Here is a 15,071-nt window from a genome sequence, read left to right as displayed (position 1 = left end):
GTGGCACAAGTTGTGAGTAAACAACATAAACCCCTGTGTGTATTAAGCTTCTCTTAGTGCTAAAAAAAGGAAACAATTCGGCTCTGACACAGTGATTCCACCACGATGACGCCTATGATATTCATACGCTATGTTAAGGACGGACATTATTCTAAATTGTTTAAAAAAATAAAAATAGATGCTACTGACCTGAGAGAAAACAACCAGTTACAAGGCGCAGGGTTAAGTGCTCTCAGAGTCATGTGAGCGTGTCCACAGTCTCTCAGCCTGTTCGGGTTTGCCTCCGCACATTACTAATTAAAAGGCCCTGAGAGGGAGGACAGAGATATCATCACTCAGACACAACTGTTTGCACTAGAGCACCATGACCTGTCACTTTCACTTCACCTCAACCCCTGTTTTTACAGATTTTTCAAATCTTCTTTTGGAATAAAACAAATATCCCTTTTCCATGGACCTCATCACACTATGAAGAATGTAGCTGAAAAGATTAAAAGAAAAACAACAGAACCAACAGGACAGCAGGAGCCAATAGCCTACATGTACAAAGCACTACAAAATACAGAAGAAACCGGATAGAGCCAGGGGTCTAGTTCTGGCATGCATGAGACCGAGCAGGGCAGACCTCACAGAGACACCCTCCTCAAATGCTCCGGGCACAAGATGATCTCTGAGTTCAACCAGACCAACTCCAGCGAGTGTTAATGCCTTTTCCACTGTGCAGGCTTCTTAAAGGATGTGACAGTGGACACTAAGCATGGCAACGTCTTCCTGCCTTAACTAATTCAGCTCTCAGTATGTGTATTAATTGGGAATTCGCCATGCTGTTATATAAAGACCACAATGAATTAACTGCAAAGTTGTTGGGTGAATTCTGCTCATAGCTGAGGAAATAGCAAGCAATTAGGTAAACATGTCTGTATGCAGGAAAAATATACTGAAGAGGGTGTGGTCAGGAAGGCTGGTGCCCAGTAAAAAAATGTTTAAATATTTTGCTAATGCGTTTATTCAACATTTGTCATGAGGTTGTCAGCAGTATAGACTAATAATTAATCTTGCAGGCAAATAGATTGGCAAAAATATCACTGGCATTAGGTTATAGTTGGCCTAGACTACACCCCCCATGTATGTGTTGAATATAGTCTATGTCAATCAGCCCAACCTGTATCGTTTATTGAAATCAATCAGCACTGTCCAGCAAAAAAATCACGTGTCATCCAAAAATCAAGAATTAAGGGAGGGCGAGAAGCGAAGGGTTTATGGATTTATTTCCTCCATAATCCGAGCGCGTGTGGTAAATCAGCAGCAGAAACGCCATCTGTCTCTTCCGCGCCGAGCACTCAATTTCGGTCCAGATCGGCGAGAGACATCTGCTTTCTGTTGGTGTGGTGGATTCGAAGCTACCCTGTCCACCCGGCACGGTATTGGAAAGACCACCTCTCACCGTCTGCGAAAGGGAAAGTCGGAGTCCGGAAATGATAATAGGACGAATCCCCTTTTAAACGGAAAACAATGGACAGCGAGCTTTGAGCAATGTATTTATGATCAATATACTAGGCTATTGTATTTTTTTTATATCACATAGGCTATTACGAAGAATGCATGACTTCATTATGCCCTGCTGCCTGGGATGGTTACTGTGAGGGGGTCGCTGTGCGTCGAGGGGGGTGATTCCAGCGACCGCCAAAAGGAAATTTTTTGGTCTTGGCAGGTCAAAGAAGGCTATGTCTTACAGTGGTGACACCAGTTTGCGGCTGTGTTTGTATTGTGAAACCTCCACCGATTTTGGGACTTATTTTGGGATTACCCTGCAGCACCCAGGGATATTTTCAGTCTTTAATTGAGGACATTTTGACAGTTGCACAACGTAGAAGGAATACATCCATTATCAAGTCATTGAATAGCTTGTGAATGGGCTGGAATTTATCGCTGTCCATTATGTAGCTGTAGTAGGCTACTCTTGGACAATAAATTCCACTTTTCGCGAGGACAAGCCTATTTTGCGCAGGTTTGTGAAATACTTTTGAGTTCTGAAACTACTTTACAATTTTCAGAGGCTTCAGTTGGAAACATTTCAGAATTTTACGTCGTCAGTTATTTAGAAATAACTTTTTGAGAAGGACACCAGAACATGCTGTTCAACGTTTTGCCAGATTATTCGAACCTACAAGAACCTATTTTATGCTATTATTTTGTTGGTTCAAAAAAATCTAATCGCTCTTTTTATATAGCCTAACCTTACATTTGACAATTTTCTGTGAAGTCGAGTGAGGTGGAATATACTTTGATGGTTATTAATTTAAATGTAGGCCTACTGTTTAATTATTCGAACACCAAACCCTCGTTTACTGCCAGTGCCTCTCAAATATTGACCAGATTTGACTGATCAGCTGCGCTGAATTCAGCCCAACAGCGAAACTGGATTGTATTGAATGAGAAACGCGTTTTACGCACAAGCTGTGTACGGGAACTTGGTGGTGGTACAGTTTGGCCTTGCTGGCGTTCCGTGGAAATGGGAGACAACATGTCAAAGAGATTAAAACTGGTCACCACATCTGAATCAGAGATGGAGGAGAGGTCTTTTGTGAACCCATTCCCGGACTGGGACCAGGGAGTTTTCTCATCATCAAACTCAGGACAAGACAGTGATGGGAGTGAACCATTTGATGCCAACGGAAAGGTAATTCACAGCCAACTATACGGCATTTTATCCAGTTTATTATTCCACTGCAAGATGCTATCTATGAAGCTAGCTGGTTTTAGCTATCAATTAACTTGTCTAGTCTTCGAATTGGAGAGAGTTATGAAGTAGAAATTTGTGTCATGGACATAACGGTATTTCTTCCTCACGTTGTCTCTTCAATTCATTTTGTAAGACGTGGCATCATATCACCAGTCAAATCTTGCCTGACAGATTCTTTGATAAAGACAGCAAGCAAGTCTTGTTAAAGTTTACGTGCAATGTTTATGTTTTAACTTTGAAGTGTCTCCCTTGCAAGCCCATTTCAGATGTTCTGCATCTAAGCACTTAACACTATAGGAACTTTGGTTATAGTTAGTTAGATGTGGTTTGGTGGTGGGCGTGTCTCAAAGTTGTTAGCTTAGCTTGTCTGTCAGTGCTGGCATCATCCTTAAACTCATTTGCATTGGCACGTCATGCTGTCTCGACCAACAGGATTTGCTACCATATTTATTTATTTATTTATTTATTTATTTATTTAGGTGAATTTGATCTACATGTCTGAAAGCATTAATATCAGTTATGTTTACAGGCCCAACCTTTCATGGGCGCTTGCGTGCCTCCTGGAAATGAAGTGACCTCTCAGGATGTGCATCCCATTGCCCTTGGAAAGTAATTGGGTTGCTCTAAATGAGTTTCCCTCTCTGGGGATCTATCCGGGTCTTGTAATGAGGTGTCTATGAGTGTGTGTGTCTTGTGAATGGCTAGCATTGTTCAGTATCTTCCATCCTCTATCCTCATGTCATAAGGTAGGCTAATAACTTTACAGGAAGGCCTGAATGAAAAGAAAATGGAATGTTTGTCAAAATGGCAAAACTTTGGAGGTGTTTTTTACGCACAGGTTCCTGTGGGATATAGAAACTTAATTTAATGCAGCACATAATCAGCTATTGGCCTTTGAAACTGGCCTGTTATGGCCACAAACAGTACTGACAGCAGCATAGATTATGCTGGAACTGGAGTCTCAAATTTGCAATGTCACTAAATGTAATTTACTGTACTGATATAATTAAAAACCGCTAAACATATTAGGTAGTAATACACTGACTGCCATAGACATTGGCCACAGTTCTGCAGAGCAGAGGAAATTACATCGCTAATGACTGTTTCCCAGCAAGCAGCATTTCAATGAATTGCTGGTAATGTTATTAGCCAGGCCCTGGAAAGCTCTGAATAAGATACTGTATGGTTAATAGCATCATTCTGTTCGCATCTGAAAGTCACAAAGAAGAGATATTGCATCACTAGATGGCATCTGTTAGGATCAGGACTTGAGGAGCCGGTTTTGGGGTGGATGATGATGTAGCCTACTCAAAAGTGCATAACAACAACAGCTGATACAGTAAAGCTGCTTGTCACTGGAACCCCTGCAGGCAGCCATGTCTTTGTGCTGAGCTAACTCCATTCAGAAGCCTGATGGTGGGGCCAGGAAAATGACAGAGGTCAGGTCCACACTTGTTAAAGAGACAGAAGGTTCATGTGAGGTTATTCTTGATGTAGTTGCTGTAGAAAGTGTCTTCCAGAGGCTAAGGATCAAGTGCTAGCATGGTTTAAATCTTGCTGGGTTGCAGTAAAGGCAAAATGGTCCCTTTTTTTAACTTGACTCCTAGAATTTGACTTTTGTCAGTGGCGTTCAAATCCACTATGGCTCTTGTGTTTTTTTTTTTTTTTTTTTTTTTTTAAAGTAGAAAAGAAATGTACTTTTGTAAGGAGATGTACTTTTGCTCTGACTGGTGACTCATAACACCAGCAAAATCAGCTCAGCCTGCCAGGGAATGTCAGCCGCATGCGGTGATGTCATGTTTATTTTTGATTCTGCCCATATGTCAGGTGGATTTGCTCAGTCCTCAGCAGCTCTGGGTAACTCGGGGCCGATGCTACAACTGTGGCCTAGAAAAGCAGCACAGAGCATCAGCAGCAGCATCCACCCCAAGGAGATGCTCCACCTCAGTCTCCAGTGTAGGGTGGAGGACAGACGAGACATTGTTATACATTTCTAGAGAAAGTACAGAACCAGACATGGCCCGCACACTGCCTTAAAAACCCACGTGGCAACGGGCAGACTTAATTAATACGTCTTCATACCATGTGAGCCAGACCGCAATTAGATTATAAAGACCCATACTGATTTTGATATTTGTAGATTTCGAAAACCAATAATCAATATATTGACCATTGTGTGGACTTCAGGTGAGAGAAACCAGACCAGATTGTAGCCCAATCTGTCCCTGGTCTTTCCTGGTCTGTCCTGCTCTGGCTCTCGTCTAACTCGGCAGCAGTCCATAGAAAATGTTTATTAACAAGTTCTCCGCTTTCTTCTTCACACATGTGCAGTCAGCTAAAATCCTCCCACGCTTCGCTGCCTCCAACAATAGCCTGTCCTGCTCTGTCTCCACAGTCACTGACTGCTTTTCTGAATACAACCTCATTTATTTCAACACCGGCCGTAGAATCACTGCAGTGTGGCATTGCTAACCTAAAGCTGCTTTTTCTGCGCCCCACCCCCCTAAGCTTCATTGTTATGCTAAAGCTGAGCGTGGTTATCTCCTTGAAGCACTCGTCCCCTTTATGCTGGCTGTCCTGCCTTGAGATGTAGCCTACCGTCTAGCCCGACGTGCGAGCGTGAATGAGAGATGAGACCGAGGGTGGTAGACTACGGGTATTTTCTCTGCTCCGGCACAGGGAAGGCGAAACACTTCAAACACTCCTGCGGGATTTCACATTTAATTCACCTTTAATTATGTGATATGCCATATAGCAGACCCAGAGCGAGAGGGATTGAATTGCTTATACCAAGAGTATGAATGCATGCTCAGTGTTCAGTAATGAAGAGGCAGGATGGATCACCTTTCTCCACTTTACGTGATTTGACTAATGACCAGACATGTGGACTCGAGTCACATGACTTGGACTCGAGTCAGACTCGAGTCATGATTTTAATGACTTCAGACTTGACTTGATAAAATTCGGCATGACTTGCGACTCGACTTGGACTTGAATACTATTCACTTGAGACTTGACTCGGACTTTGCCTCTTTGACTTGTGATGACTTGACATGTCTCGAATCAAAAACTACATTTCCTGATCGTGGACCAGTCACCCCACAGACGCTTTCCCGCGACTAAAAAAAAAATAGCGGAGACAAGCGGCCAGAGCACAGTACAGTACTGCCGCTACCCCCACACGCGTTACGCACTGTGTGTAGGGCACCAAGAGACAGAGGAAGGACCAACATTTAGCCAATCACTAGTAGCTTTACTGCAAACTGATTTGCACTCTTGTTAGAGAACGTTTAATGTCAAAAAGCACCAACAGCATGTTACATAAAGTTGATACTTTTCGAGTCCTCTCCATTAAGATCCAATTTGAACTTATGCTAGCCTACTGCATTTAACTGAGAACGCATCCAAGCACGCACGAGAGGGAGAGAAAATGAGTAGGTTCCAGCTGGCTTGTCATTGTTGATGATGATTGATATCTTCTTTTAAATATAAGAAACATATAAAAGGAAATCGTGAAGGCAACAAATACGAGATTAGAGGAGATTGTGAATTATCCGGTTCTCACTAGCCTACTGTACTGTTATAAACTATGAGATCCAGGTCACTATGACATAGCTGCACTCACTGTGATTTGGAAAGTGGACAAGAATATTATGAAGAGTTGTCTTAGCCTTGTGTAATGGAACTGGTCTTAATAGTCTTGAAGTATTCAATAATTTATTTACATGAAGCACATAATATGCCGATTGAAATACATTTCACTCAGCTACTGTAGCTAGGTGGCTACTGGCTACCAGGCTCATAATTCACTTTTAATTGCAAACAGAAAATGTCAAGCAAGCATCATGTCATACATGCTTCTCTTTCCAAGGGAATGAAAGCTGTTTGTGCCAACTTAATATCATGCTTATCATTGTTAATATTGTGCTATACATGTGGCACAAACAATGTTTGAGTTTGTGGACTAGCCATAGGCTATATTTGAACGGAGCTGGTAAAAAAAGGATCATTATGAGAACGTGTGACACAATGGGCTTAAAGTGACAGTGCACCATTTACAAATGAGATAAACAGCATCAAATGTGTAGTATTTCTTAAGAAATGAATACTTTAAAACAAAATTACTGTCATTATTATCTTTTAAATAATATAAAAGTGTTGACCTTGGCTTCCCTTATGAGTCGCCACTGCCAGACAGCCTAATAAATTGTTTGCAGGCAAATCTGTGGCCTAGCACAGTGAACTGCCATCAGTCAAATTATTACTCATCCTTACAGTGGGCTCCGCAATTTGGAAAAACAATATATATATTTGCAGCTGTGCTGAGTGTTATGTAGCTATCCGTTTACAGATTACACAGGTATGCGCATGCATATGTCGTAAAAGATTACAAGACAGAAACATTGAACATATTTTAATCTGTATTTATAAACAAAAAATACTGTGGATTAGATGGAAGTGCTAAAATTATGATCGATAGTCTAATAATGGCATTATTAAGTGAAGAGTACCTGATGACTTGTTCAGGACTTGAAAAAGATTGGGACTTGGACTTGGACTCGACTTGGCTTTGATGTGACTTGGACTTGGACTCGACTTGCCCTTCTCTGTATTTACTTGGGACTTGACTTGGACTTGACTGCTAAGACTTGGGACTTACTTGTGACTTGCCAAACAGTGACTTGGTCCCACCTCTGCTAATGACTGTGCAGAAACGGTTGCTCGTGCCACATCTGATCTCGATCTAAGTGAGCTCGGTGTCAGTCGTCACAGGGGAATTAAAAAAGGCTGTTGCCACGCTTGTAAGTGTTCACGTTTGCTAGCCATCCCCACACGTTCAGCAGACCAAATAATGGGCGACACCAGGAGCTAGTGATTCGCTGCTAAGCCTTCAGGTGATCTTTGCAAATGTCTCCTAATCCCTGTCTGTGTGCTCAGAGGCTTTGTGACAAACAGCCTCTTTTTTTTTTAATCAGAGCCCACGTTTGGATCAGCTTTGCCATGACTCAGGTGCGCACCAGGCTGGGCACTTCTGTCAGACTGGAAGCTTAAACCGAGGTCATGGTGATGCTGGAGTTTGCCTCCTTAAGGCAGGATTTCAGAGAGAAGTTTCCCGCTTTAATTTGAGTTGGTGCTGCGGGGGGTGACAAGTTCCCAAGGACGGGGAGAGGAGAAGGGAATGATTAAAAAGCTCAGCCGTGGGCTCTTCCTGTGAGGAGCGTTATTATGGCTCTCAGAAGTAGTGCCCCGTGCACTCTCGGTTGTTAAGGCCTGACTGCTTGCCTCCTTTGTGATTGCCATATGGTTTTTTGGCCTGTCTCCACTTTGAAATTCACCCTTTTATATCTCCTATGCTGATAATGAGACCTTCTTACTTGAGAAAGTGTTGTTTTGGAACGTGTGTGTGTGTGTCCTGCTGCAACCTGCGCACACACATGCATGCTCACTCGCACACACACACACACACACACACACACACACACACACACACACACACACTCATTGTTAGGTGAGTGACCTGCCATCCTCTCCATCTGTAAAATGTGCTTAATCTGGTGCAAACTCTCTTACACACTCTCCCTCCCTTTCTCTGTCTATTGTTTCGAGACAAGTAGGCGTGTGTGTGTGTGTGTGTGTGTGTGTGTGTGTGTGTGTGTGTGTGTGTGTGCGCGTGTGTGCGTGTGTGCGTGTGTGTGCGCCAGAGGTGGGACCAAGTCACTGTTTGGCAAGTCACAAGTAAGTCCCAAGTCTTAGCAGTCAAGTCCAAGTCAAGTCCCAAGTAAATACAGAGAAGGGCAAGTCGAGTCCAAGTCCAAGTCACATCAAAGCCAAGTCGAGTCCAAGTCCAAGTCCCAATCTTTTTCAAGTCCTGAACAAGTCATTAGGTACTCTTCACTTAATAATGCCATTATTAGACTATCGATCATAATTTTAGCACTTCCATCTAATCCACAGTATTTTTTGTTTATAAATACAGATTAAAATATGTTCAATGTTTCTGTCTTGTAATCTTTTACGACATATGCATGCGCATACCTGTGTAATCTGTAAACGGATAGCTACATAACACTCAGCACAGCTGCAAATATATATATTGTTTTTCCAAATTGCGGAGCCCACTGTAAGGATGAGTAATAATTTGACTGATGGCAGTTCACTGTGCTAGGCCACAGATTTGCCTGCAAACAATTTATTAGGCTGTCTGGCAGTGGCGACTCATAAGGGAAGCCAAGGTCAACACTTTTATATTATTTAAAAGATAATAATGACAGTAATTTTGTTTTAAAGTATTCATTTCTTAAGAAATACTACACATTTGATGCTGTTTATCTCATTTGTAAATGGTGCACTGTCACTTTAAGCCCATTGTGTCACACGTTCTCATAATGATCCTTTTTTTACCAGCTCCGTTCAAATATAGCCTATGGCTAGTCCACAAACTCAAACATTGTTTGTGCCACATGTATAGCACAATATTAACAATGATAAGCATGATATTAAGTTGGCACAAACAGCTTTCATTCCCTTGGAAAGAGAAGCATGTATGACATGATGCTTGCTTGACATTTTCTGTTTGCAATTAAAAGTGAATTATGAGCCTGGTAGCCAGTAGCCACCTAGCTACAGTAGCTGAGTGAAATGTATTTCAATCGGCATATTATGTGCTTCATGTAAATAAATTATTGAATACTTCAAGACTATTAAGACCAGTTCCATTACACAAGGCTAAGACAACTCTTCATAATATTCTTGTCCACTTTCCAAATCACAGTGAGTGCAGCTATGTCATAGTGACCTGGATCTCATAGTTTATAACAGTACAGTAGGCTAGTGAGAACCGGATAATTCACAATCTCCTCTAATCTCGTATTTGTTGCCTTCACGATTTCCTTTTATATGTTTCTTATATTTAAAAGAAGATATCAATCATCATCAACAATGACAAGCCAGCTGGAACCTACTCATTTTCTCTCCCTCTCGTGCGTGCTTGGATGCGTTCTCAGTTAAATGCAGTAGGCTAGCATAAGTTCAAATTGGATCTTAATGGAGAGGACTCGAAAAGTATCAACTTTATGTAACATGCTGTTGGTGCTTTTTGACATTAAACGTTCTCTAACAAGAGTGCAAATCAGTTTGCAGTAAAGCTACTAGTGATTGGCTAAATGTTGGTCCTTCCTCTGTCTCTTGGTGCCCTACACACAGTGCGTAACGCGTGTGGGGGTAGCGGCAGTACTGTACTGTGCTCTGGCCGCTTGTCTCCGCTATTTTTTTTTTAGTCGCGGGAAAGCGTCTGTGGGGTGACTGGTCCACGATCAGGAAATTTAGTTTTTGATTCGAGACATGTCAAGTCATCACAAGTCAAAGAGGCAAAGTCCGAGTCAAGTCTCAAGTGAATAGTATTCAAGTCCAAGTCGAGTCGCAAGTCATGCCGAATTTTATCAAGTCAAGTCTGAAGTCATTAAAATCATGACTCGAGTCTGACTCGAGTCCAAGTCATGTGACTCGAGTCCACATGTCTGGTGTGCGCGAGTGAGCATGCATGTGTGTGCGCAGGTTGCAGCAGGACACACACAGCAGGTGTTTGTGACCTGCTGCCACCTGCGTACACACACACACACACACACACACACTGCAATATTATAATTGTTTGACCTGGTCTTCCAGTCTAATTTATGCTTCACTAGTTCTTGCAATCCATCACACACACACATATACACACACACACACACACACACTCACACACTCATTGTTAGGTGAGTGACCTGGCATCCTCCATCTGTAAAATGTGCTTAATCAGCTGGTGCAAACTCTCGCACACACCCTCCCTCCCTCTCTCCATCTCTCCCTCCCTCCATCTCTCCCTCCCTCTCTCCATCTCTCCCTCCCTCCCTCTCTCTATCTCTCCCTCCTCCATGTGTGTTCTCTCATGCTCCCCATCTGTCTATCCCAGCATTGCAGTACCTCATGGGGCTGTACTGTGGGCTACACCCAGTCCATCAGATACTGTGTGAGAAACATTCAGCGATTACTCTACCACTGGAGACGTTATTGTATAGTAGTTGCTGTTCCATTGCAGTCATGTTGAATGGAAAAAAGAGTGTTTTGCTGTTAATGCAATGGAACCTCGTTTGAAACCTTCTGACCATCTGTTCCAAACTGTTCTACACCTTTTTGTTCTACACTGTGTTCTTCACATAGAGATAGGCTCTAAAATGTGCTAGTTGCCTTTTACTTTAATACTTTAAAAGCAACAGCAGCGTAGTAACTTGTATTTAACCACCAAAACCTGTGTTTTTAAAATGTCTCATTTGTCTCATTCTCTGGATACATTTTTTTTTCAGCCATCCATAAGGCGTTGAGCAGCTCTAGGCCTTTTTAACGCAATGGGTAGATGGTCCAGGATGGTAAATATCTACCAGGCGGACAGGCACTTTGTCTACCCTTGTTCCATCTGTGTAGTCGATTTCAGTGAGGATGGACTGTTTTTGTGAGAATTTAGGGAGTGTGGTAGACCGTGGGAGCCTGCCAATCGTTTAGCAAAGCATAGACTGCATCCTGTGATCAGAAGGACATTTCCCCAGCAGACAAGGCCCTGGCAGCTTTAATTAGCTCAAACTGGGACAGATGTACTAGATCGGCTCGCCAGTCACAAGCACATTAATTACCTGTGCTTATTTGTTTTTGTGTGTGTTTGAGTGAATGTGTTTGAGCGAGTGTTTTTGAGTGAGTTTGTGTTTTGGGTGTTTGTGTATGTGTGTCTATGTCTGTGTCTAATGCACAAGACAGAGACTCACAGCGAGAAGCCTAATTCGAAGTGGACTGGACGGAACGGGTGGAGTGTCCTGCTTGTTATTTAAGCGTTTCTGTATTCCTCACTGTCAGAGCCTCTGGCATACTAATTTCTGTTTTGATCTTCAGCTGCATCATGGGAAAAGCAATATTTATCTCATCCGTCACCAGAATAAAAACGGCCAACGTGCTTTACAAAAATAACACAGAAAGCTGCTTATAGATTTCCTGACTGACAATGCTGCCTGAACCTAACACCCTCTGAATGAAGATAAGATGTATCAGTGTGTAAAGATGCTCTTGTGCGACTAAGACTATGGAATGGAGATGAAAGATAGAAGAGAAGAAAGTGAGAAGATTATGGCTGTGGTTGTTCTTACTTTGGGCTAGTCACAGGTAAAACCTGCTGCCCCATTTCACATACATGGCGACCACTGATGACACGAAACTGTGTGATGAGGTTAAAAATAAAGGTCATTTTGAGAATTTTGAGTAATTTATGGTGTACATGAACAGGGCTACACAACGTTTCTTGGAAAAGATGACTCTTCAAGTGAATGGAAGAGTTTCTCCAAACCAGTTAGAGTTGGGCAGGCTATTCTAACACTAGATGGGTTTCCATCTGACTTTTTGACATTAGAGTTTGAGATTAGAGTCGTGTTCATAAAAAATCGGTTAAAGGAACTGCTGTGAAAGAGCATATTCTGAGCATATTTCCTGTGTAAGCTCTGTGTAATGCTAAATAAAAATGGGTCATTCTCCTAATCAAGGGAGGAGTTGGGAACAGCTCTGAGATCAAAAAGTAACATTGTCACGGCAACTTTTATGGAAAAAATCAGACAAAATCAACCTTGGATGCGTAATGCCCTATATGAAGATTGGTAGATGGGTGCTGACCAAAGATTCTAGAGCGGAGCGCTCTACTGTAGAATCTTTGGTGCTGACCTAGTGGCTACTCTGCTGCTAATGTCAATCACAGCTGCTGGACCAGACTCCCGTACATTCAGGGTCTATTCCATGTAGCCAGCAGCAAGCTAGCTCTAGCTGCTAGTAAAACGTGGAGACTAGTCGGAGTGTTTCGCCTTCCTTGTTTCGCTTCTCTCTCTCTCTCTCTCTCTCTCTCTCTCTCTCTCTCTGTGTGTGTGTGGAGCTCTGCTATCAGTAGGCCTCCTGTCTCCTGTTGGCTTGTTTTTTTCTTTCTTTTTTCATTCTATCGTTCACCTGGATGGCAAGCATGTCAGACAGCAGCACTACAATCAGCATCGGTGCTCCCCCCCACACACACACAATATGTAATTGGGTACATGCTGGATTAGACAGACACACTAACACACACACACAAACACACACACCATCAGGCTCCCAGTCCACTGTACACATATTCTTTCTTTCTTTCTTTCTTACTTTCTTTTCTCTTGTCTCTCGCTGAAACGTACCCTCATCAAGATTCTGCTCACAGCTTCACTGATGTGCTAGTGCAGTACATCAGACACCTCTGGTTCATCTACCACTCTTTGACTCGGTGTGTACGTGGTTCATCTACCACTCTTTGACTCGGTGTGTACCTGTGAGGGTGTGTGAGATATTAGTATGAATATTAGTATAATATTATTATGGAAACTGCATAAAAGAATTAGCATTAGTATGTGTATTAGGCCATATAGATAAAGAAAATGACTGTGTATGTCTATGAGTGCTAGACAGAGAAAAATGTAATAGTGTGATATTTATTCCATTGTGGGCAGAAAAGCCTTGGAATTTATCAGTAATCAGATGGTAATCTGGTGTTCCAGTGCTGGTATTAAAGCAGGTTTATCCTGAGATGTAAAAGCTGTCCTGTGGGCGCATCCCTGTGCGGAATGCAACAGCCTCCGTTTCCCCTTCTCTCCTTTCATTTTCTTTCCTCTCCTCTCCTCTCCTTTCCTTTTGCCTGCTAATCTTCTCTTTCTATAAGGTACTTCATCCCTTGCTTCTTTTCTCATCCTTTATCCACTTTTCTCATCCTTTTTTCCTCTCCTCTCTTCTATCCTCTGTTCTCTCTTTTCTCTTCTTTTCTCTTTTCTCTTTCTCTCTTCTCTCCTTTCTTCTGGTCCCATAAGGATTCTCTCTTCTTTTCCACTACACCTCTCCTTCTCCTCTCCTCCACTCATCCTCTGTCCTCCACCCCGTTCCTCTCTTCTCCTTTCCTCCCTCTCTTCTCATCTCTTCCTGATTATCTCTGTGTTGTCCTCTGCTATCTCTTCTCCTCTCATCTTCTCATCCTTTCTTCCTCTCCTCTCTTTGATGAACCCTCTTTCTGTGTATAACATCCTAAATGTCTTACCTCTTCTCCAACTGACATAATTTCACTGCATTTCTTACTTCCAGTAACTATATGCATGTGACAATAAACTTCCTTGTATCCTTGTATTGTATCCTCTCTTCTCCTCCTCCACCTCTCCTCCACCCCTTCTCCTCCTCCTCCTCTATCCTCCACCCCTTTTTCCACTCTTCTCCTCTCCCACCTCCTCTCTTCTGACCTCTTCTCACTCCTCTCTTTTTTGTCTCATCCCTTCTCTGCTCTGCTTTGCATCCCCTCTTCACTCTTCTCTCCGTTCATCCCCTCTTGCTGTTGGGTGTGTGTAAAGGTGGACAGGAGGGTCTAATATGGGGCTCCAATAGGATGTATTGGACTATTGTCATGTATGGCAGTGATGCCATGGTGTGAAGCTTGAATCAATAAATAGACGTTAAACCTCTCCTCTCCTCTCCTCTCCTCTCTCAGATTAGGGAGGCTTTCGAGAAGAAACTGCAGAACAAGATCAAAGACCTGCTGGTGCAGATGGACGAAGGGCTCAAAACAGCCGACCCCAATGACTACTCCACATACACTGGCTGGACAGGTACTCACACACACACACACTTTCTCTCACACACACACAATCTCTCTCTTACACACACACACACACTGATCCCCATGACTACACTGGCAGGACAGGTAAACACACATACACAGCAGGCCCCCCATGACTACTCACACATGAATGCATGCTCTTTCAACTTTGCTCTGTCTTGCATACTGATACGCAGTCTACCGAAAACGGGAGTCTGGGGTACGGTGCGTTAGAACTCCGGTGCAGTTTGAATGCTAACTGTTCCAAAACCAGGAAATAAACTGCTGTTTTTGCGACGTTGCCAAACGATATTGGTAAAAAGAAGCTAGTTTTTATGACATAAACGGACCCAGGTTCGCAAACAAAAATGTAATGTGAACAGACTCCAGCTGGGTCAGGGCTAGGGGGGAGTAATCGCACTCGGGTACGGTCCAGTTAAACGAACCCAGTGTGAATGCGCCCTTAAGGAGTATTGATGTAAGTCAATGGCGTTTGCATCTCTTCACGTGTCCTTAACCGCTGTGGACAGGGATGCAGAGGAAGCGTGAGGGGAAGGGTTCCATGGAAACGGTGAGACTGAGACTGTACCAGTATATTTTCATACAATATACCGCCCAGTTCTATAGATACACACACACACACACACACACACACACACACACACA

The 15,071-nt window shown here is 42.9% G+C and overlaps 1 protein-coding gene across 1 annotated transcript in view; it reads left to right on the top strand.

Annotated features, from left to right (window-relative positions):
- Window positions 1-1,150: 1,150 nt before the first annotated feature.
- Window positions 1,151-15,071, top strand: part of lancl2 (LanC lantibiotic synthetase component C-like 2 (bacterial)) — a 41,258-nt gene continuing 27,337 nt past the window's right edge. The window contains exons 1-2 of the mRNA XM_042068827.1: window positions 1,151-2,680; window positions 14,298-14,415. Coding sequence (XP_041924761.1) covers window positions 2,513-2,680; window positions 14,298-14,415 — 286 coding nt within the window. The 5' untranslated portion in view covers window positions 1,151-2,512. The remainder of the gene's footprint in view (window positions 2,681-14,297; window positions 14,416-15,071) is intronic.

Source organism: Alosa sapidissima, chromosome 17, assembly GCF_018492685.1.
Source record: "Alosa sapidissima isolate fAloSap1 chromosome 17, fAloSap1.pri, whole genome shotgun sequence".
Lineage (NCBI taxonomy): Eukaryota > Metazoa > Chordata > Actinopteri > Clupeiformes > Clupeidae > Alosa > Alosa sapidissima.
The sequence above is the reverse complement of the archived record's forward strand: the minus strand, read 5'-3'. Positions and strand labels throughout refer to the sequence as shown.